This window comes from Pogona vitticeps, chromosome 2, assembly GCF_051106095.1.
Source record: "Pogona vitticeps strain Pit_001003342236 chromosome 2, PviZW2.1, whole genome shotgun sequence".
Lineage (NCBI taxonomy): Eukaryota > Metazoa > Chordata > Lepidosauria > Squamata > Agamidae > Pogona > Pogona vitticeps.
In genome coordinates this window covers 173,222,200-173,245,833 of record NC_135784.1, presented here as the reverse complement: position 1 = coordinate 173,245,833, position 23,634 = coordinate 173,222,200, and the positions used below count along the sequence as shown (strand labels likewise).

General features: G+C 43.7%; 1 protein-coding gene across 4 annotated transcripts in view; it reads right to left on the bottom strand.

Moving 5' to 3' along the window:
• The window catches only part of OLFM2 (olfactomedin 2), a 209,637-nt gene that overhangs the window by 65,357 nt on the left and 120,646 nt on the right, over positions 1 to 23,634 (bottom strand). For all 4 annotated transcript variants that reach the window (XM_020779171.3, XM_078385096.1, XM_020779157.3 and 1 more), the window contains exon 2: positions 9,058 to 9,207. In XM_020779171.3, the coding sequence (XP_020634830.2) occupies positions 9,058 to 9,207 (150 nt within the window). The remainder of the gene's footprint in view (positions 1 to 9,057; positions 9,208 to 23,634) is intronic.

Here is a 23,634-nt window from a genome sequence, read left to right as displayed (position 1 = left end):
ATCCACTGCACTCTCAGCTCACATGATCAATAATGATTTGAGTGCAATCTCACCCTTAGCACCAGATGCATCAGCTTGATTTGTCTCACAGCCTGACCTGCAAAATGGAGGCCATAAAGCCAAACCTCTGCTGAGAAAATTAGCTGTTTTCCTGTCTCAGCCCCATTAGGGAGACACAAGCATGCACGCAAGAAATGCTGGCAATTGATGATCATTGGAGTGTTTGCTGTGCGTTGGCTGCAACCATTTGAGCATCAGTCATGGCCTCATCGAGCTTAGAGAGCAAATAGACTCCAAGTACTCTTCTGGCAGATCCCTCCCTGCCCTGCATTTCCAGCCACATTAAGATAGGCCTGAGCTACAAGGCCACTGCCATCTGCTGCGGTCATGGCCGGGCTCTTACAATATCTTTTTACAATCTGAGCATCCCCTAAAGTGCCAAATGCTATACAAACCCAATAAAGAAGTCAACTGTGGGGAAGTAAAAGGTCCACACAACACAAGGGTATATAGGCTGGCAGAAGTGAAATGCCAGCCGAAAAGCATGGGCAGAAGAGAGGTCGAGTCCATAGAAGGAGATAGGACAGTACAAATGCAAAATCAGTCTTGGAAATAATTTGACGGTTTTGTGACTTTTACATAAATTTGTTACAAATCCCCACAGAATGCATTTTATGTAAAAGATCTGCATCTAGCTGGTAATCCTTTTTTGTTTGTTTGTTTGTTTTGGGGGGGGAGCGGACCATTGAATCAGCCCAATTTATCATCATCATCATCTTAGAAGTCCAGAGCTAGAACGGACCCTATGGATCACCCGGTTCAGCCCTTGTCAAGGAGGCACCATGGGGAATCCAAAAAGTGTTGATCCATTCAGCAATTAATTTAATGGGTATACTCTATGCAGGATAATTGCTAAAGGGGGGAAACCAACCAACAGGAGTTAGGCCAAAGTTTGGACAGGGTGTACACATAACTAGGCAATAGTTATCACATGGATGACAACTATAATTTTTTAGGATGGTAGCAAGAAAAACCTTATGCATGTATTGCCCATTTTACTATACTTGTGCAAACAGTAAACACATAGAATCAATGCGGTCTCTGTGTTTTAAATGTGTTTTTTTTTTAAAAGCAAGCAAGCATAATACAATCCACCTAGACTTCCGCACACTCATCTGACCGTCCCATGTACCCTGTGTTTTGTTTTGTTTTTCATTTGCAAAAGCTTATGTGTTGCAATGACATCAAACTGAAACAGCTGTTTAAAATTTCATGAACTTATTAATATTTTATTGTATTTATTGAGGAATATTATTCTTTCATTAGTTTGATTGAAATCAAAATATTATGATTCCATGTCCTTCACAGCTGATTTAAGAGGATGATACTAGAGAGTGGATGTCTTACTTTGGGTTTCCTCAGTGGAAAGCTCTGATTTTATGCAGAGCTGAGAAGTAACATGTTTCATTGCAATGTGCTAGCATGTTCTTTGGGGCAATACTTCTTGCCAAACAGCATGATTACTCACACAATACCCTGCCAAGTCATGGAGTTCCCCTGTTACTCATGAAGGGGTATGATTAGTAGGGATGTGTAGGAGGGAAATGTTAGTATTTTTCCCCTTTCATGATCTTTCTAGAGTTTCCTTTTTCGGTTTAGGATTCTTCTGGTACAGATGTTTTCAGTAAACCCAAAAGAAACTGAATCCTCAGGATTCTTTCATTATGGATTTCCCATTCTGATGTCTGGCCCTAGCGTCCATTAAAGCTCTACAGAATCCTCAAAACTAGTCAGGAAAAAAGCAGGGACTAGACAATCATCCATTCCCAAAATGGGCAAGACCAACAGTGCCTGAGAAAGAAAAACAGCCAGCTACAGCAGTGGCATAGTGTTGGGTTGCCAGTATGTGGGGCAAGGCAAGTATTGCATATACCCCCAATCCATGGATGGTGAGCAGTCCCTGAGACTTCCCTTCCTGAGTAGCCCTGTCTCTCCACAGGCCTGCTTATCAGGTGGGCGGCAGGTGAGTGGGAGAGGCCCTTGGCTCCAGGAAAAGAAGCCCGTCCTCCTGCCTCTGAAGATGGCCACCACCACCCCTGAGGAGAAGGTAAGAGTCCCCTGACACCCCACCTCCCACTTCATTCCAGCAGCTCTGCCAGTAGCCCAGCAGGTGAATGGCAGCCAGCCAGACACTCCATCCAACAATAAAGGACATATAAAACCATTCTTAGGGCGCTCTGTGAAAACCATCAAAAGCGCTAATGCTATCATTTCTGAACAGGGCTTGATATGGCTAGAGATGAGAATTTTCATTTATTTTGCCTCTTCACATGAAAATGGGGGGGGGGAATCAAAAGTGGTCTAAGCACTGGCGAAATGTTATCCATGTCCCAAATTTTTGCACTCCCCACTTGCAAAAATTGATGTGGATGTGTAATTTTTTTAAAAAATGGAAAAATAAAATATTTTGCACAAAGTGAAAAGCGAAAACAATTTTCCCCAAAAATGCACAGACAAACATACAAATATACACATTCATCTGCACAAGAAAGAGAGATTTATTTTGTTCTGCTGTTTTGTTCCTTAATGCTTCTAAAAGAACTGCTGGTCCTTCTGTTCCCATGCAGGAGCACCAGGGCTATTTCACCCCTCTATTATGTTGGACATTTTTTCATAGAGGATTTTCATTCATTACATCCTCATGTGGGGTTACAGTACTACACCATTGTAGGGAAGAGATGGGCACAAATTGAGTCATGCCACTTCGTACAAAGCAGTCAGCACAGCACCGTGCCATGCAGACCCGCACTCCATCCCTTTGGGCCAGCTGGCCCACTTACCATCCATTGTGCACCAGCAGCGTCCTCCTTTCTCCAGCGGTGCTCCAGTCTGGGCAAGAGCTTGAGTTGCCCTTCCCTGCCTCCTCTGGCAGCCAACCACTCATTGGCTGCATGGGGAAAATTCCCATACCACCTCCTCATCAGAGTGGCTGGCTACCAACGGATGCTGAGAAGGATTGGCTGGCATGGGGGTATGGTAGGGTGTGTATGGCATCTGTGGTGCTCTGCTGACAGCTTCGTATGAAGGGGTACAACTCAATTCATGCTCATCTATACTGTAGGGACACCAGTAATTTCTATTTGAAAGAAGACTTCAAATAGAACATCCAAACAACCAAAATAAAGGGTTAATGGGGCTGCAGCTGCTGTAGAATGGATGTGTGTGGGACTCTTTAAAAATTTTTTGTGGGGAGACAACATCTCAAAGCTGCAACTAGTAGTAGGAATCCTTCAGTCTCGAGAGACTGTGGTAACATGCTCTGAATAGAGGTCTTGGAACAGCGTCTAGTGTGGCTGAGAAGGCCAATTTGAGAGTGACAATCCCTTCCACACTGAAGGCAAATATAATCTGTCCCCTGTCCAGCTCCCTGATTTTGCTGGTTTCAGGACTGCCTCTTTGCCTCGGCCTGATGAACAAGGGTCTCTTCAAATTGGGAGAGGCCATGATGCACCACCTGCCTCCAGGCTGAGCACTCAGATGTCAAGGTTTCCCATCTGTTGAGGTCCATTCCTAAGGCCTTCAGATCCCACTTGCAGATATCCTTGTATCACAGCTGGGGTCTCCCTCTGGGGCGATTTCCCTACACTAATTCTCCATACAGGAGATCTTTTGGAATCCGACCATCAGCCATTCTCACAACATGCCCAAGCCAACGTAGACGTCACTGTTTCAGTAATGTATACATGCTAAAAATTCCAGCTCGTTCTAGGACTACACTATTTTGAACGTTGTCCTGCCAGTTGATATCATTTTAGCACAAAAAGTACTAACCTCTGCCACTCATCATAACCCAGTTCGGCTGTGTGAGGCAACTGCCTCACTTTCCTTTATGGTAGGGCTGGCCGTGGCATTCACCTCTCTTAAATGTTCTACTCCATATGCAATCCTTGGCAAGGATAAGATACTTTATCATCCATTTTGTCCACAAAAGGAAGGGAAAGGAAAGCAAATTAGCCCAAATCACTTCTCCTCATAATTATTCATCTTCCCTGCTTCCTATAAACACTTGTGCCTTACTTCCCTCTAATATTCTGGCCAAAATGCTATTGGCATTCACATAAAATCTGCATAACATGCTATGACTCATTGCAGCTAATTGATGAAGTGATGGGGTACATCTGACTTCTGTAAGCAGTTATGTGACCAGACAAGCAACTGAGAAGCACCGTGGCACCTCATCAGTTAGGTGCAATTAGCCATGGCAAGTTATGTTAGTGTTTTTGCAACCTCATATGCTGCCTCTAGTAGGGAACTTTCTGTCTGGGATGACTATCAACCAGCACTAACCAATTGTTCCCTCCTGCCTCTGAATTCAAAAAGAGCCTTGTCTCTTTTTTCTGCTTCCTCCCCCTCCCCCCCCCCCCTGTTTCGTCTGTTGGAGTCAGTGAGTTTGTTCAAGACTATTTGCTGAAAGCAGCCATGTTTATTAGTTTGTTGTTTGATCTGTTCAAATGTAAGTAAAGAAAACTATTTGTATTCTGTCTACTATTAATGCCTCACAGTGAGTTACAGAGACTTTAAGTGCCAGTTAATGAGAAAAACGGGTGGACTGCTCTGGAGAACCTGCAGCTAATTTTCCTCTGTGAGTCCCTGCACTTCTGCTGCACAGTTAAAGGAATTTAACCAGAATATCCAGAACTCTGCAACAAGTTACACAGCCCTACAAAAACACCAGTAGAACTTTGGCCTCTGATATTTTAGCATTCTGAATCCGTTTTGGCTTATCTGCTTGGTTTTATTGCAAAAGTTGTTCTTTTACTGATTGATTGTAACCTCCTGGGAGAAGGCATATTACTTTTTAGATAGATAGATAGATAGATAGATAGATAGATAGATAGATAGATAGATAGATAGATAGATAGATAGATAGATAGATAGACAGACAGACAGACAGACAGACAGACAGACAGATAGAGAAAGAGAGAGAGACAGACAGACAGACAGAGACAGACAGACAGAGTGAGTTTGTGCTTGGTTCCTTCTATATTCTTCTCACTTTCTCAAAGTCGTAGGTGGCTATATCCACCAATCCTATCTCCAATCTCATTTCTCCCAGAAAGAGAAATGAGTAGAAATATAATTTGCTGCAAAGGTTCTGCCAAACAGCTTGTATGCAAATATGCCATATGAGCCTACACCTTGCGCATCCTTGCCCTATTTTGATGCTTTCAAAGCAACAAAAAAGCGGAGCTTCCCAGACTGGCCTTTTTCCTCTCCAAGATTCCCTTGTGAAGTCGTCTCTGGTAATTGCAACTGTAAATCAGCCCAATCCTTATTTGGCTAATAAATACTTTATTTGCACGTGCGGAGTCAATAAGAAGCCGTCTTCTCCTTGTAATAAGATTTTAACGCAATTAATCTCAAGGAGGGGGATTTACTGCTCATCCTGCCATGAGGCTGCTCCCGCACGGAGCAATAAAGGGACCATTTGCATCTCATTAAGTGGAAGAAGGTGAGACGGAGGAAGCTTCCACAACGTATCTCCCTTGCATCCTAAGAAGCAAAATTGTCTCCAGGAATGAAAATGTGGCACCTGCAAGGATCAAAGCGCCTGGGTTCCAATTAAATGCAGCAGGAGCAAAAAGGCAAGGGGAGGGGGAAGCAGCAATTAAAGGTGGGTGTGAATCCATATTTGTGCAATTCAACAGGTTGCAACAGAAAAAAGTCATGGCACGATTGTTGTTATGCGTCATCAACTTACTTCCGATTTGGGTGGCCCTATTAAAAAAAGGTGGCTGGATAGCTCAGTGGCTTACAGTAGGTAATCTGGCCATGGAGCCAGAGGTGAAAAGTTCGGTTCTCCCATTGTGCCTCCTAGGAGACATGCCAGCCTGTGTGTCCTTGGGCAAGCTGCACGCTCCCAAGGTTTTGCTCTGCTCTTGCGCTTTCTTCTTTAACCTTCATTGGTAGTCACTTCAAGTTATTGCTGTTTCCTGGTGTCATCTTCATGTCTTAAATTGCTTAAGGATTTTTTTCCCCACCAGTTTCCATTCCTCATTTAGTGATGGGATTGGAAGCAGGGAAAGGGAAAGAGAGGCTAAAAGAGACACTGAGGTGGTGCCAGGGGAAAAGGAAAGTGTGTGCTTGACCTTAGAAATGAACCATCCTTGTTTTTCCCGTTGCAAAAACTACTGATTAAATCACCAGACTCTGCCGTTTAACGACATGTTCCTTCAGCCAATGTCCTGCATGCAATCTTGCAACCAGAGCTATAGTGTGAGGAGAGTGTAGGAATGACAGATTTCAGATCCAGCAAAGAGGACGCAGAGAAAGGGGGGGGGCAGAAGGGAGAGGGAGAGAGAGGACAAAAAGTACAAATGTAGGAGTGGAAGGTTTCTGATTCTTCTTGAATAAACTTATTTGCTGTTCTGATGAATAGGAGAAGAGAAAGCTGGGAAAGAGAACAGGATGAGGTTCTCTTCTAGGTGGTGTGATGGTAGAACAGGCTCCCTCCTCTGCCCTTTTAAAAAAGAATCAAAGAGGACCATGCCTATAAAATCCCTCCCTTGCTCCCTTCACTGTGACTATCTTAGGAAGCCACTAGGCTTACCAGTAAGATCAGGAGTTTCTCCAAGTCACTAGTGTGTTTTGGGGTGGGGGACACAAACAACCCAGCTCTCTAGACTGGGTAGGCATGTCTTTAAAAAGGGCATGGGCCACGTCAGACAATAATCAGGGTGCCGTTAGTTGGGCACAAATGAGATCAGTGGGCCAGGGCACATTCCTACGTCTTACTGCTGAAGTTGCCATTTTTCAAACTCCGAAGTGCATCTTGTGGTTCATACTTTCATTTGGCTAATCAGAAAATGTGCAGCCTTTCAAGAGCGCAGATCTTTTACTCAAGTACTGCATGACATTACAGGAAAACATTGGTGGAAGGAGAAGCTTGATTTAAAGGTGTATAATCATCAAATTCGGCTTGCCGGGCATTTTCATTCCATTTCCTGAGATTTCAGAACCAAAAGCTGAAACCTGGGAGCAGCCGTTTGTGGTGTCACAGAGTGAGGCATCCATGGGTTCTGAGCAGGGCTAGAACTGCTTCTGGGTCACCTGGACCTAGGCATGAGGTGCTCCATTTCACACTTAGCTCCAAACGACACCAGGGAAACAAGTGGGTGTGCTCACTGGCTCTCTCCTTCGTCCCCTCTCCCTCCCCCACTCCTGGTTTTATGGTGCACCACCATTACGCAAACATAGCACACATACAGCTTCACAGCGAGCCAGTTAGCCCTAATGCCAGCTGGGAAAAGTTGGCAATAAGGGCCCATGAAAGCCACCTCACTAACAAAAATTAAATTTTCTCCTCTTCAGGGACTGTTTCCCTTGAGATCAGTTTTCAGGCCTCAACGTCCAGAGAAACACTGATTTCCTGACACTCCAGACAGTGTCCTGCAACCTGTCAAACTCTACTCATCATGTACCTGGTTTGACCCTGAATGGATGCTAGGCTTGCTGGACATGAGAAAAAACAACAAAAGATGACAAACTTCGATTCTCTATTTTGATAATGCAAACAACTTTTGCTATCATACTTTTTTGAAAAACCTTATTTTCCCATAAGCAACTAAAGCAGTTACTTCGCATTACTTTCAAAAGCAACAATAGCATCTTAATATTACAACTCAAGCCATAGACCTGCACAACTAGATGCTTTTGTTTTCACAATGGGACTGGCAATTTTTGGGGGATCTTGATGGACATAAAGAACTGGTACAGTCCAAGCTTTGTTGTGGAACCTTGGAATTGGAATGAAGCAAAAGGCTGTCCAGAGCAACCGAGAAGGAGAGAAGACAACATAGCTGTGATTCAGCAGGTAGGACAGCTCATGGTGGTCATTTTTATTTGAACAAGCTTTAGACATGTAAGTTGGTCTGCCACTCAAGGGTGTAGGGTCCAACCTGTTGGATATTTGCCTTATTGATGATTTTAATTGTTTGTTTACTTTATCTGTTTTTATTCTATACCTGAACCCAGACTTTGCTTGTCAGCTGTATTTTATTACATGCCTTTTTAGTATGAAGCTGTGGAGCAAATAAATACAGTGGTGCCTCGCTAGACAATTACCCCACATAACAGTTTTTTTGCTAGACATTGACTTTTTGTGATCGCTATAGTGATTCGCAAAACAGTGATTCCTATGGGGGAATTTCACTGGACAATGTTTGGTCCCTGCTTCGCAAACTGATTTTCGCTAGACAACGATTTTGACAGCTCCCTCTGCACTCGCAAAATGGGTGTTTTTGGGACCTAAGCTTCTCAAGACAACTATTTAAACAGCTGATCGGCGGTTCGCAAAGCGGCTTTCCTATGGCCGATCTTTGCTAGACAACGACGATTCTTCCCCATTGGAACGCATTAAACAGGTTTCAATGCATTCCAATAGGGAAATGCTTTTCGCTAGACAATGATTTCGCTAAACAGTGATTTCAGTGGAACGGATTATCATCGTCTAGTGAGGCATCACTGTAGCTTGATAGATACAGCAGCAGCATCCCGCCTGCAGAAGGATGACAACGTAGCTGCTGAAACAACTAAAGATAAAGTTGATTTTTGTTGTGGGACAGATGGATCTTGCCAAGTCCAAAAGAGGACAAAAATTTGTGTGGATCTTTCATATAGTAGAAAAACACAGTACCAGTAGAACACCAGTGGATGTAGGTGAAAGCCACTGTGGCATGAGAACTGGAATGCTGAACAAGACTAGGAGAGGTCCCAGTTCCAACCTCCACTCTCTCATGAAGCTCATGGTTCAGCTGATTAATCCCAGGCCAGTCACAGGGATGTTTTCAGGATAAATTGGGGGGAAGGAAATCTTGTAAATGAGCCCGAATTCTTTGGAGGAGAAGCTGGATAAAGGAGATGATGAACTCGGGCCCTGCGCCGACTATCTCGTAGTCCAAAATTGGCTCAGCTCTCACAATACTGCTTGTGTGAAATGTGGAAATAGCCCATGGCGCACAGTCTTCCCTTCTTCTAGATAAGAAACATTTCACTTACTTTTTCCATCAGCTGCCGTAGCTGCCGGCTGCGCAGGTCCCTTGAGCAACTTCCCTGGACAGGAATGACAGCCGTGCACAGACATTTGCCATCAGGGGCCTGAGCGGAGGTGTACACCTGCCAGCCTTCATCGGGGCTCTGGAAGAGAGTCTGTGAGGGGGAAAGAGAACACACAACACTTGGAATTTTGGAAAGAAATGAGGACTCACAGAAACAAGCTCACCTTCAAGCCATCCATGTAGCAAAACCAGAAGACCCCACCATTTAATTAGACTAATGAATGGGTTAAGCATAATAAAGAACATTTAATAGCCCAAAATAAAAAGAAACCAACTGATCCTCACTAAAGAAAGGTAATCTTAATGCTAGAGGAGTACAGTAGATTTGTTTTTGTTCAAGAACAGATTTGTTTTTCTTCTGAAACATATTTGTTTTACTCCAGCACAAGGCTAGCATGTTTTGGCCTGGCTTTATTGGGAGAGAGGCTTGTTTTTATGGAAGATAGGATGTCATATAACCCCTGAATGAGGCCACCAAATAAAAGTGAACCAAAACCACATTGAACTTTATCTTGACTTAGGCAAGCCAAACTGCCCCAATTTGGCTTCACTGCAATTTGATTCACAGCCCATATTATGGTTGAATTTGCTGTCAGCGAGTAGACAGTGGCTTTGATTGATTCAGAAGTTCAGTGTTCACACTTGATGCAATACAATTCACATATTTTATTTTATGATGTATTTGTTTTATTTATATGCCGCACTTCTCCCAACAAGGGACCTAAAGCGGCTCACATATCAGCCCACAGACGCCTTTTCTTTCCTTCCTTCCTCTGGTCCTGCCTCTGCTGATCCTTTGATGGTTCACTGTCAAGCCACCCAGTTTTGAAAGGGTTGAACAGTGTTCTGGAAAAGACGGCAGGGTCCCAAAGTTTTTCTTAAAATGTACAGAAATTTCAAATACCACAAGGATGTCTTTTATTTTGTCTGGTTGTTGTTCTTGTTTTAAAAAATTCTCATCTGGAAGTGATCTAGCACTAAACTTTTTATCAATATTCTTCATAAGATGATGTAATGTTAATCTCATATATGTATTTTTTTTTAAATGGAGGATGATCAGGAGGAAAGAACACAGCAGAAGTTGTTCCTACAGTTTCCAACATCACATGCCAACTGCCTATGTCACTGAACTGCCACCCCTGGGCATGCTCCCCATCTTTATGAAAATGAAACAACTGATTACAAGAGGGAAAAAAATTATTTGGATTGTTTTGGCTTGAAAAAAGTAGAAACCTCCAGTGGCAAAGGGGGGGGGGGAAGCAGCAATGGGAGCTAAAGGAGCTGAATCAATTTCAATTGGCCTTTGTGTTGTTTGATCAGTAAAAAATAATTTGAATCCGAATGCTTTATAAACAGAGCAAATCCTGTGGTACTTGACCACACAGTTGCAGTCTCAAACAAATACATTTTGCCATCAATTTGAGGGCTGTTCTCTCTTTATTGGGAATTATTGGTAGATGTTCTTCAGTACTTCAGTAGTTATTCATTGTATTTGTCAGTGTATAAGATGACTGGGCGTATAAGACGACCCCCCAACATTTCCACTCAAAATATAGTTTGTTATATACTCGCCGTATAAGACTACCCCCTCTTCCACACACCTTCCACACACCAAATAAAAGGTGCTATTCATTGTCACCATTGTACGGCTGCAGCGTGACCACAGCACCTTCGGCCCACCCCTGCACCTCCCTGTGACCGGCACTAGTGCACAAGTGTGCATGTGTGAGCTCTGCGTAGACAAGGGGCAGGCCGGAGCGCCGCTGCTTCCCGCTGAGCAGAACGGGCCGATCACGTTGAAAAGGCTGGCACCCCTGTCTCGCTGCTGATGCTTGCCGTGGCCATGCTGGATACCACGCGATACTGGACGGTATGTAGAATGAGGTGGGCAGGCATCGGGAGGCTACTATGGGCACCGGGCGAGCATTGGAAGGCCACTATGGGCAGCTATGTCTATCCCAACTGAAGTGCACCCGGCGTATAAGACGAACCCCCCCCACACTTCGAGGCATGTTTTTCAGGGCAAAAAAATAGTATTATACGCCAAGAAATACAGTATTTAAGAAAAGTTGCAGCCTGCTTTTTCTCTTAAAAGGAAAAAAATATGTATCACTGAAAGCAAAACATATGAACTCAAACACAGTAGCTGCACACTGAGCCACAGGAAACAATACCAACAAACAGACCAACACTAAAGCAGATGATGCAGCCACTGAAACAATGCATGTTTAAAGAGGAGTGTCTTTGATGCTGGTAGAACCAAAAAAGAGAGGAAGGTCACCTAACCTCTTGGAGGAAGGAGTTATGAAAAAAAAAATCTTGCTTTCCTACCAACTGTGTTGTGGCAGCATCACAGCAGGAACAAAAGGGATGAAGCAGCCAATCATACAAGATGGTAAGTTCCCATGGTAGAAGATGCTTCTTTCCAGTACCCCAAACTATTTCATGCTTCACAGCAGGATTGTGCTGGGAAATCTTTGCTTGCTTTGGTTTAGGTGCTTGAAGAAAGTTTGATTCTTTTGTGTGTCTATTCAGGACCAAGCTTCTCTGCAACAGCATTCAGGCATGCAAAGCACATGCTCACTCAGGAGTAAGCCCACTTATAATAGTTTTCAGGCATTATCTATCTCTTACTCAGGAATATGGAACATTGTAAACCAGAATAGAAAACATAATCATATTAGGATAAGTCAGGCCTCCTGAGGGTAGCCATTCATTCCATAGATGGGGCCACCACAGAGAAGGCTCTCCACTTTGCCACCTACCTGTCAGCTGCTCTTACAGAAGATACTCAGAGGACAGCCTCAGAAGTTGTCCTCAGCTTTTTGACTCTTACAGTAATTTTTCCCAAATGTGCACCTATCCATACAAATCAGCCTGTGCAAGCATTATGCCTAGCTATCTCAGGTTTTTTTTTTATAAGTGGTCACCCTTTCATAGCCTTGTGCTGTCATCTTGCTTCAGTTTACACTATCTTCCAGGGATTGGTTTTAGGATGGAGCAGGAATTTTCTTGTGAAACTCCCCATTATTTCTCCAGAGAAAAGCCAGGCCATAAATGCAGTAGGTAGCAAGAATAATATAAACAGTTTTTAAAAAAACCCTACATTTTAGTACTATCCTTAAAACACTAGAAGGTCTTAATTTGCTTACAGACCATCTAACTGTCCTCAGGGGACAACAATCCAATGCTAAGCCTTAGAAGTCAAATTCTTCTTGTGCCGTTTTCCTGAAGGAGAAACCAATCCGATCAAGGATGCTTGCTTCCTCCAGCACAAGAGCCAGTAAAAGGATGTGCCATTTGTTGCAGTGATGCATCTTCCACAGCTTTTTGCCCGGCCACGTCACACATGGTGTCTTTGTAAATATTTGCTGGCAGGCTGGGTACTTAGACAAATGGTGTACTGTTGGCATTACACACTCCCACTCCTGTGTAACCACAGGAGGCAGGAGAGTCTGGAAACAGTTTTGAAACAGCAGGCACTAAAATGACAGCTATGTTAACACGCTTCTCTTACACAAAAAAAATGGCTATTGATTGTAAGAGAGCACACATTTTTTTAAGAATTAAAAATGATTCTATTTATTTTCATGATTAAACACCTCTTTCATTTTATTGATTGAAACCATGTTTGCATCGTTATTTATTTATTTTGTCATATTCATCTGTAATTTCTTCCTTCCTTCCACTGCTGTCTCTGGCAGTGGTTGTTGTTTAGTCATTAAGTCTTGTCCGACTCTTTGTGACTCCATGGACTAGAGCACGCCAAGCCCTCCTGTCTTCCACTGCCTCCCGGGATTTTGTCAAATTCATGTTGGTCACTTCGATTGCACAGTCCAATCGTCCTCTGTCATCCCTTTCTCCTCTTGCCTTCACACTTTCCCAATATCAGGGTCTTTTCCAGGGAGTCTTCTCTTCTCATGAGATGGCCAAAGTGCTGGAGCCTCAGCTTCAGGATCTGTCTTTCCAGTGAGCACTCAGGGTTGATTTCCTTCAAATGGCAAGGTTTGTTCTCTCTGCAGTCCAGGGGACTCTCAAGAGCCTCCTCCAGCACCACAATTCAAAGGCATCAATTCTTTGGTGGTCAGCCTTCTTTATGGTCCAGCTCTCACTTCCCTACATCACTACAGGAAAAACCATAGCTTTGACTATGTGGACTTTTGTTGGCAAGATCATGTCTCTGCTTTTTAAGATGCTGTCAAGGTTTGTCATCACTGTCCTCTCAAGAAGCAGGCTCTTTTAATTTCATGGCTGCTGTCACCATCTGCAGTGGCAGTGGTAGTAAGGCTGATTTCAACAGCCACCTCCTATAATTCACCATCTTTTACCAGAATGCTCCAAACATTTTGCTATCCCAGGGCATTTTCAAGAGAGAAATTGTAATGGCAGCCAAACAAATGGTGAAGAGTCGGACACGACTAAACGACTAAACGAAATGATTCATGGATATTGTTTTCCCTCTCAGAACGCACTGGAATGACAGATCATGCTGGTAGGATTAAATGGCTGCAGCCAGAAAATGGTATTGTTCCCCTACGGTGAGAAAGAGCTATGAATGAAAGAAAGAGGGGATCATTTGAATTGCTCGGGAGCTTCAACATGAAGCTGAAAGGAGCCCATTCAGTTCAATTTTTCATTTGTGGCAAAGTTAATGCACCCAGCCTCATGAGTATATTCTAATAAAATGTCTGCCGTTATGGTGGGACATATATATATCTAGAGAGAGAAGGGCTCTGCACTTCTTGGACTCCTGAAGTATGCACATGTGCCCCTGTAGGATCTCCAGTAACAGGTCAGAAGGCTCATTGGACCTCCACATGCCTCAAACTGCCACAAGCATGCAGATCTGCAGGAGAGCACAGGGCCTGTTTTCTCCCCTTGGGAATCTTCTGCTGGCCGAATAGTCCTCCAAAACATTTGGGTGGGTGGGCTGAAATGAGATGTGGCTTGGAAAATGAGTATTAAATGCAGAGGGATTAGGACTTCAATTACTCAGCGTGCCTCCTGGGAGAAGATCCAGGCACAGTCCCCATGGGGCCTCCAGAAGAAGGGAATAGGAAACCACTTTTGAGTACCCTACGCCTAGGGCGCCCTGGAAAGGGTCACCATAAGTCAGAATCACCCTGATTGTGTATAATTGATATTATAGACATTTCAGAGGGGGTGGTAACTCATTTAAAATGTTAATTGTGGTTCCGGGAGGCTTCTGAGAGCTAGCACTCCCTTTGGGAAAAGCTGGAGAAGACCATTTTAGAGGAGGCAGTATGGCAGGGACGTCTGAGACCAGGGGCTGCCAAAATAAATGAGTCCTGTAAATAAATAAAATCCAACCCTGACATAGATCGTTAAATTATTACATGTAGTAGTTCTGAATTTTGCAGAACATATATGTTTGACAGAGGCAAAGATGGGAAAAAACCCTGTGGCACAGTGCTCTTTGATGATCACAAAAACTTTCAGCCTTCTGGAGCATTTGATCGGTATGGGATGCCTTGAGGTTATAGGCCACAAGAGACTGCCTGACACAGCTATTTTATATGAAGCTACTACCGCCTGCCGCCTTTTCTCTTCTTTCTAGGCTGAGGTGATGCCTAGAAGGCCACCTCCTTATCTCTGAACTACACAAACAGAATACTGAATCCACTCTTGGACTCCTCTGCTGACTAAAAATGGAGCTGGAGAAAAAAAAAGCTATTTTTAGCTCGCAGCTTGCCCTGGGACATACTGAATGAACGCACGTAATGAGTTGTGGCGTGACCTATTCTGTCCTCTCTGGTTATGTTGTGAAGCTTCATCACCCATTTGGCTTATTCCCACCTCCCCACCCTTCATTTAAATTCTTTAAAGACATATTAGCAAAGGAACGGGAAAGGAAGGTGGGCAGAAGGGAAAGCCCTGGAAAAACTCTTCTCCTGTACAAACGAGGAAATTACCACAGAGCCTCCATGAGTCTCGCATTGGTCCTCTTTCCCATCAATTCCCTTCAAGGAAGCCTCTTGGGAAACAGAGCAGAAGGAGCAGCCCTTAACGGAGGGGTGGGGGCACAGAGGTGGAGAATGCAAAATAGGTCAGACCCTCGTTAGCCAGCCGAATGTTCTCTCGTTCTGGATGTTAATAATGTATTAATACCCTGGCTTTCTTGACAGTCTTGTGTGTAGTCAAAAGGTTGTTTTTGTTGGCCAAGTGCTGTCCACCACACAACCAGATCTTCATCCCATCAACGACAGCTGCCTAACACATGTTTAACAACGAACATTTCTATAAGCCCCATTCATCTGCTTATTCCCAGGATCAGATCATGGGAATGGATTACTGACAAGCTAAGTTTTTGGTTGAATAAAATCTTCACTGGATTGCTCAAAAAGTTTTTATAAATCTATCATAGGTATTTTGCATCTCATCATTTCTGTGGATGGATTGTACAGCTACTTTTCTCTATTGCCAGGTGTTTATGTTAGCAGTACCTTAGAGACCCGTTATCCGTGTTCATATAACCCTTTTATCAATTCCAAAGTTCATCAGCCATGCTGTGTCCAGTTTCTCCTGAAAACATGTACACTGGGTGTCTAAGGAAGCAGATCATCATCCATGAAAGCTCCCACCTAAATAAATCTAGTCTTAAAGTGAGATCCAACCCTGCTTGAGTCACCCCAAATGCCAGGAAACAAATGCAGCTGAACTCACTGCTCAACAGTGGAGTCTGTGGGCCTGACAGCAAGGCTCCATCATCTGAATCTCTCATTTTTATTCTTTAGTTTTTAAAATAAATGTTCTGTCCCTCATGGTTGTGAAAACTGTACTTGGGAATAGATTCAAAGCAGAAAGGTGTAGACAGGATCAGCAGGGTTTTCAACTTCTTCGGTATTTTATATCCCATTCTGTTTGGGAGCTGTAGACTGCTGGATAGCTCAGTGGTTTAGGCATCTAGCCATGAAGCCAGAGGTTGATTCCCCACTGTGCCTCCTTGACAGAGACTCAACTCAATTATCCACAGAGTTCCTTCCAGCTCCCTGACCGCATGGTTGGGGGGGGGGGGGTTGGCTTTAAATGCGTGCGAGCAGAAGCTCTGAGCCCTTTTCCTGAAGAGGGGCTGAGGCAGGAGGTGAGCTGTGTTTGGGAGGGCATTTTATTTGGTGAGGTATTTTCTCTGATTCTGTTTTTGATGCTAATCTGGTAAATAGGAAAGCCAAATAGCATTGCTTACACCTGGGGTGCCAGAAGGTTTTAGGGGTAGGATCAGACTTCCTATCTTTTTTAATTCACTGACCAATCAGTCGAGATGGAGAGAGCAGGATCTGTTGCATTTGTAACACCTGTGGCATATTTGTTTTCTTGCCAATGAGGTGCCTGGTAGAAATGCTCTTAAGTGTCAGCTGGTGGTCCTCTTGGAAGACAAAGTCTGGCAGCTGGAGGCCTGTGTTCTAATCTCCACACTATAAGGGAGCAGGACAGGTAGGTGGGAGCTCATCAGTCTTGGAAGGCAGCCCATCTAGGAGAAGGAAAACTCCTATTTCAAACCTCCAGTGCCTTGTGGCTATATCCACTTATGGAAAAGGCTTCAAGAGACAACCTTGAAGCAAAATCCAGAGCCGGAGTCCCAGAGGCAGTTCGTGTCACAATTCCTGTGACACTGCTGGAACTAGTTGAATTGGCTCTTGCCTTTCAATTGGACTATTTCAGAGACATGGAGAGGGGGGATTTGTTGCTTGAGTAGCAGCCTATCCTCCATATTATTTTACCCAGACTACATGCTCTGGAAAGGACACTACAGCTTCGCATACAGCGTCGAAACAACACAGGAAGTAGCAGTTACCAGTTATAAATCTTTGCTCGATTGGGTAGAGCATGGACATGAAGGATGCAAACATCGTCACATTGTATAAGAACAAAGGAGACAGGGGTGACTGCAATAACTACCATGGCATCTCTCTTCTCAGCGTAGTAGGGAAGCTGCTTGCCCGTGTTGTGACGAAGAGACTCCAGGTGCTTGCAGACAAAGTCTATCCAGAATCACAGTGTGGATTTCGAGCTAATAGATCCACCACTGACATGGTATATTTCCTCAGACAGTTGCAGGAGAAATGTAGGGAATGACGACAGCCACTCTTTCTGGCCTTTGTAGATCTCACAAAGAACTTTGATTTGGTTAGCAGTGATGGCCGTTTTAAAATACTTTCCAAGATTGGATATCCACCTCGACTCCTTAACATCATCAGGTCTTTTCATGAGGCTGTGTCCTCACACTGACCCTGTTTGGGATCTTTTTTCCTCTCATGCTGAAGCACGCCTTTGGAACTGAAACAGAAGGTGTCTGTCTCCGGACTAGATCAGATGGAAAGCTCTTTAATCTCTCTAGATTGAGAGAGAAGACCAAAGTTCAGCTGAAATGCATGTGGGATTTCCTTTTTGTTGATGATGCAGTCTTGTCCACTCTGCTGAAGACCTCCAAATACTCATGAATCTTTTTAGCATGGCTTGCCAAGACTTTGGATTAACAATCAGCTTGAAGAAAACACAAGTCCAGATCTATAGAGCCTTTGTCCTGAGCACACCCCTGTACTGCAGTGAGTCCTTGTGCATGGCAGGAGGGGAAGCTGAACACATTCCATATGTGCTGTCTCTGACGCATTTTGGGACAAATTTCCATACAGAGTAGTCCTAGAACGAGCTGAAATTTTTAGCATGTATACATTACTGAAATAGCAATGTCTATGTTGGCTCGGGCATGTCGTGAGAATGGCTGATGGTCAGATTTCAAAAGATCTCCTGTATGGAGAATCAGTGCATGGAAATTGCCCCTGAGGGAGACCACAAATGTGTTACAAGGATATCTGCAAGCGGTATCTAAAGGCCTTAGGAATGGATCTCAACAGATGGGAAACCTTGATATCTGAGCGTTCAGCCTGGAGGCAGGCGTTGCATCGTGGCCTCTCCCAATTTGAAGAGACCCTTGTCCAGCGGGCAGAGGAAAAGAGGCAGTCCTGAAAGCAGTAAAGTCAGGGAGCTGGACAGGGGACAGATTGTATTTGTGCAGTATGGAAGGGATTGTCAGTCTCGAATTGGCCTTCTCAGCCACACTAGATGCTGTTCCAAGTCTTCCATACAGAGCACGTTACCATAGTCTCTCAAGACTGAAGGATGCCTAATCTAATCTCCTTCCAGCTCTGCAATCTTAAAATGATGATGATGATTACTATTAGTGACATCCCACCCTTAATCAAAGCCTGGCTCTTGAATGTGTGAGTAATATTTAAAAAATCTAGAACAGCTTTCTAGAGTTTAGGGCTACTAATGAACCTTCAAAATGCAACAGCTACTAAGAATTAATCTCTTTTAGTACAGGATGGACAAGCACGGGGCTTAGATGACCAAGGGTAATAATTCCTGTTTTTTCCAAATTGCTACTCTTCTATGAATCTCCCTGAGACCTGGTGTGGACATACATTTTACCCCATGTTTCTCCTTAAAAATGGCAATTTGCATACAGGAGAAATAGATCTACTAATAATGCTGTGTCCATTGTACTCCATACAGTACTGTATTGAACCACTTAGAACAACAGAGAACTTATGCGAGGCTGTTGTTTGTGGATTATAGCTCTGCTTTTAATACCATTCTACCAAATAGGTTGTTTTTTTAAAATGATATATCTGAGATGACCTCAGAAGATCTGCGTGTGGATCAAGGACTTTCTGACAGATAGGCTACAGTCAGTAAGGATGGGATCTCACCATTCTTCTACCCTGGTACTAAGTACAGGAGCTCCCCAGGGCTGTGTGCTAAGTCCCTTCCTCTATTCCCAGTACACACATGATTGCACCCCACTGTATAACACCAACACAATTATTAAATTTGCGGATGATACAACAGTGGTGGGGCTCATAAATAAGAACAATGAGTCTGCTTATAGAAAAGAAGCACAAGGGTTGATACTTTGGTGTAAAGAAAATCATCTCACACTTAACATCAAAAAAACTAAAGAACTCATAATTGATTTTAGGAGGAAGAGAAATGTACATTTACCACTGTACATAAATGGCGAGGAAGTGGAGAGAGTTGGTAGTTTTAAATTTCTGGGCACTTATATCTCAGAGGACCTCTTATGAAATATAAATGCCAACATGCTAGTGAAGAAGGCACAGAAGAGGCTGTATTTCATGAGAATGCTCGGCAAGTTAAATCTATCTCAGCATTTACTTCTGTCATACAATCGTAGCACCATTGAGAGTGTCCTAACCTATGGCATTCTGGCATGGTTTGGGAGTAGCTTAAAGACCACCAGTAGTGAATAGTTAGTTGGACTGTGTTACTTGGCCTGCGGCATATAGTTCCTATCCCAATGCTTTGAGTTAAGATGAATACGTAGTTGTATCCTCAAACTGGATTAAAATGAAACTGGTTTTGCATGGAGAGGCATCGTAAGATTCTTGATTAAAGTTTTCAGGTTAGACATGAGCAAGGATGTCCATGGGAATTTTTTCAGGTGTGGAGGGGAAAATAGCATAGAAGTATGTTAGCATAATTTATGTGAATAGCACATGCCACCACAATGCAATGCACCTGTGTGCATTGAAACTAAAATGTATCTGGTTTTGCGTTAGCATCACATTTGTTATCCACAAAGAACTTATCTACATTAGCATTTGTTATAAACATAGAAACTAAAACTTCAGCCCCAAACAAGTCAGCAAGCTGGATCCAAATAATTCTGAACCAGCACTATGTAACTAGCCATGCTGCCAACCAGGGCAAGAGGCACTGCCTACCATGAAACAAGGGTGTGAGGTCCTCTTGGAAAAGGGGAAAAAAGCAATGTCCCCTCAAAAGAAAACAATGTTGACGTTTGTTTAAAAAGGAAAATGAACAGGAATGGGAGGTATTGCTATTTATTTTCCTAAAATTCACGAGAGGTTTCTCCTCTAGATTCGGGTGCCCTCTCAATGTTGGTGCCTGGGGGGGGGAGGAATCCAGTGGATCCAACTAAGTTGCAGCCTTGCTGGTTGGCTGTGTGACATTGTTTGCATGTATCATGTTTGCTTTCCTCCCAGTTTTTGCCTGCTCTGCCTCTGTGACATCACAGGGACCAGCCCCATCCCTCTCCCAATTCAGGTTTGGCCCTGAAATCTCGGAGAATGAGATGCTACTGACTTAGCAACCTTATTTGTATGTGTTTATGTATATGTGTGTATGTATACAAATGTAGAAGTGGAAGGTAAGATCTCAATAGGATTCTCCTCCATCAATCAGTATAGCTCACTGACATTGTACTGAAGCTAATGTTCAAACATACAGAACAAAGAGGCAAGGAACCTTTGGCATTCTGCTTATTTTTTGCCTTCAGCTTCCATTAGCCCCGCACAGCAAGGCCAATGGTAAGAGACTGTGGGAATGATAGCTACTAGATAATTGGTTCCCAATCTCGGACTGCAACAAAGCCTTCACCACCAGCTGTGCTAGCTGGGGTTTTTGGGAGGTGCAGTCCAAGAACACCTGGGTTACCCAAGATTGAGAACCACAGTTCTAGGCCCTAAAGCAGTGGCCCCCCCCCAACCTTTTTTCATCCACGGACTGGTTTAGTGTGGGTGAGGGGGTGCATGCATGCATGGGAGGACCCGTGCATGCATGGGGCTGCATGTGTGTGGGAAGGGGCGTGTTTTCATGGGATGAGGTGCACGAGCGTGTGTGGGAGTGGCCATGCGTGCATGGGAGGGGTGTGCATGCATGTACGCATGCGGGGGGGGGGGGGCAGAAAATGTGTCTCTGCGGCCCAGTCCTGGCAAGGCCACGGACCAGGACTGGTCCACAGACCGGGAGGTTGGGGACCTCTGACCTACAGGGTGAAAGGTTCCCGTCACTGCTGTAGAACTGCCTTAAAGGAAAATCTAAATGACATATGGCTGATGCCAATGGTGTAAACTATTCTAGATCTGTCATTGATTAATAGGAATACTGCTAGTTCTCTGAAACACATGGTCTCCAAGCATTATCGAGAGACGTGCCCTGAAGGGCAAATCAACAAATACTTGTCCGGCTTTACCAATAAAATGATCACAGTATTGGAGAACAATGTAAGATCTGAGCCAAAGAATTGGAATGGGGATCAAGGAAAGGGTCAAATAATGTGAAACTTCCTTCTTTCTTATTATGGACTGTGTTGAAATTTATCCTTCTCTTTTCTTTCTTATTTACAAGCTGATTACCACAGAAGACCCCCAATTTACAATGGCTCATTTTACAGCACCCTCAACTTTTACGGCCAATCTACTATTAGCTAATGCCCCATTCTTGGTATCCAAAAACTCACTTTAAAGAGCACGGTGACTAGCTTTTTTAAAAAAAATACTACATAGTATGTTTATCAACAAGAAACATGAAACCGAAGGGAAAAAAAGACGAAGATGGTGTGGCACCTTAAAGACAAACTGCTATATTTTAATGTCAACTTTTGTGGAACATTGTCTATTTCTCCACACATAAAAAAATACAGAGACAACATGGCAAAACATTCAAGCAAGCTCTAAGATAAAGGTGTGATAAACCCAGACCTACTGGGATATGCCACACGTTAACTAAGCTGCCACCAACCATTCCCTATAAGAAGTCACACAGACCAGGGATGGATTTTCAACAAATAAAAGAATAAGGTTTATTTAAAACAACACATAGGCAAAATAAAATGATCAGGTGAATAAGATATAGTAACGTGGCTTAGTCTCATTCATACATGCACACAGTTTGGTTCACACAGAACACTTAACTTGAAGCTCAGACCCTGAACCTATCAGTTCTGGCTAACCATACAGACACCTGAACCTATCAGGTTGGTACTGACTGACACACAGTAGTACCCTGTCTGACACACAGACTCCCACACCAGCTTCTTCTTCCCAGCTGCTGCTTCTTCTCTTAACTTCTCCACACACGCTTCACATATATATACAGTACAGCCCCTCCTCCTGATGTCCCACCTTCCACTCCCCATAGGATGGAACTTTCCCTCCAAACCCATGACAGACAGGTAACATCAGTGCTGGGACCTAACAGGGAGACACCAAAGGCAGAGGGGGAGACAGCCACAGGGAGGGAGGAAAGAGAAAATAGCAGAGGTGATAGAGGAGCACTCACCATGCAAGAAACAAAATGGAGGTGTGAGGGCAAATGAGAAGACAGAAGTGGTTTTGCTTATACCATATGAACATTCTTCAGAAACCAAACACCAATTCTAACATTAAGCTTAATGGAAAATAGAATTTGACTTACAGTGGTTTTCTAGGCAACCCTCATCAGAGAAACAATTAGGTTATGCATTAGGTTGTAGATGAGAGAGTCTGCTGTGGGAATTCTTTAATACTGGATTGTTATTTTTCTCCTCATCTGCTGTTACTGTAATATATTTTAAGAAAATATTTCATTCCTTTCCCCCTCATGTGTTTGTTTGTCTGATTGTTTTAAAATTGTCAGCTGTTTCTTATTTTAAAGAATAAGTTTTTTTAAAAAAATTATAGGCCTTATATTGGTAAGTTGTACTAAAATTGCAAAAAGCAGCATTACATAGTCTCTTATATCTGTGAAGATTCTCAGTCATACAGGTGAGGTTCTCTGGAAGTCGACTCATGACAATCAGACTTCTTTCTTATTAGGCTGAAACGTGTTGCTACTCATCCAAGTAGCTTCTTTAGTCTGAGGAGAGTTGGTAGGAGACCCCTGATATGTCCGCCATGTTGGTTTCACTTCTCCTTGGTCTGAATAGGCTGGTTAGATGGACACAGGACTGGGGGCGAGTGAAAATCCCTCCTCTGCAGTCCTTCTCCACCCACCGTCATGGATTATTAACAGTTGTTAACAGTGGTCTTTCTGGTGGGTGTGGTCCTGATTTTTCTGGGGATGGATAAAAGGGCAGCATGGTAGAAGGCAGATTGTATCTACCCTGTTTCTGCAAAAATAAGACCTAAACTGAAAATAAGCCCTAGTATGATTTTTCAGGATGCTCATAATATAAGCCATACCCCCAAAATAAGCCCTAATTAAGTGAAACCCCACCCTCCACCAGGGACTCATTATGCAGCAACCAGGAGTGACTCCATCTCATCCACGTGGGCCAGTGGGATCCATACTTCCCCCTCCCCCTACCACCTGAACAAGCATGTTCCCAAAATGAGACAGAAACCATCTGGTCCTGCCATGGAAGGGTTTTGAGGCCAGTTCGTGTTGGGGTCCTTAACGCCAACATCACCACCGCCCATTGGTTCAGGTACTGTATGTGGTTCATGACAACCGGTTGGTTTTCCTGGACTGTGCAATCATTATAGGACCCAACGGCAGCTTAGGAATAGAAATCTATAGAAAACCTACACACTGATCAGTTCCTGTGGTTTGAGTCTCATCACCGACTGCAACACAAACTAGGGGTCATGAGGATGCTAAACCACAGAGCAAGAAACATCGCCACATCCACAGAAGCCAAGAAGAAGGAAGACAGACATCTGAAGACAGCCACATACCTGTGCACTTCAGACCC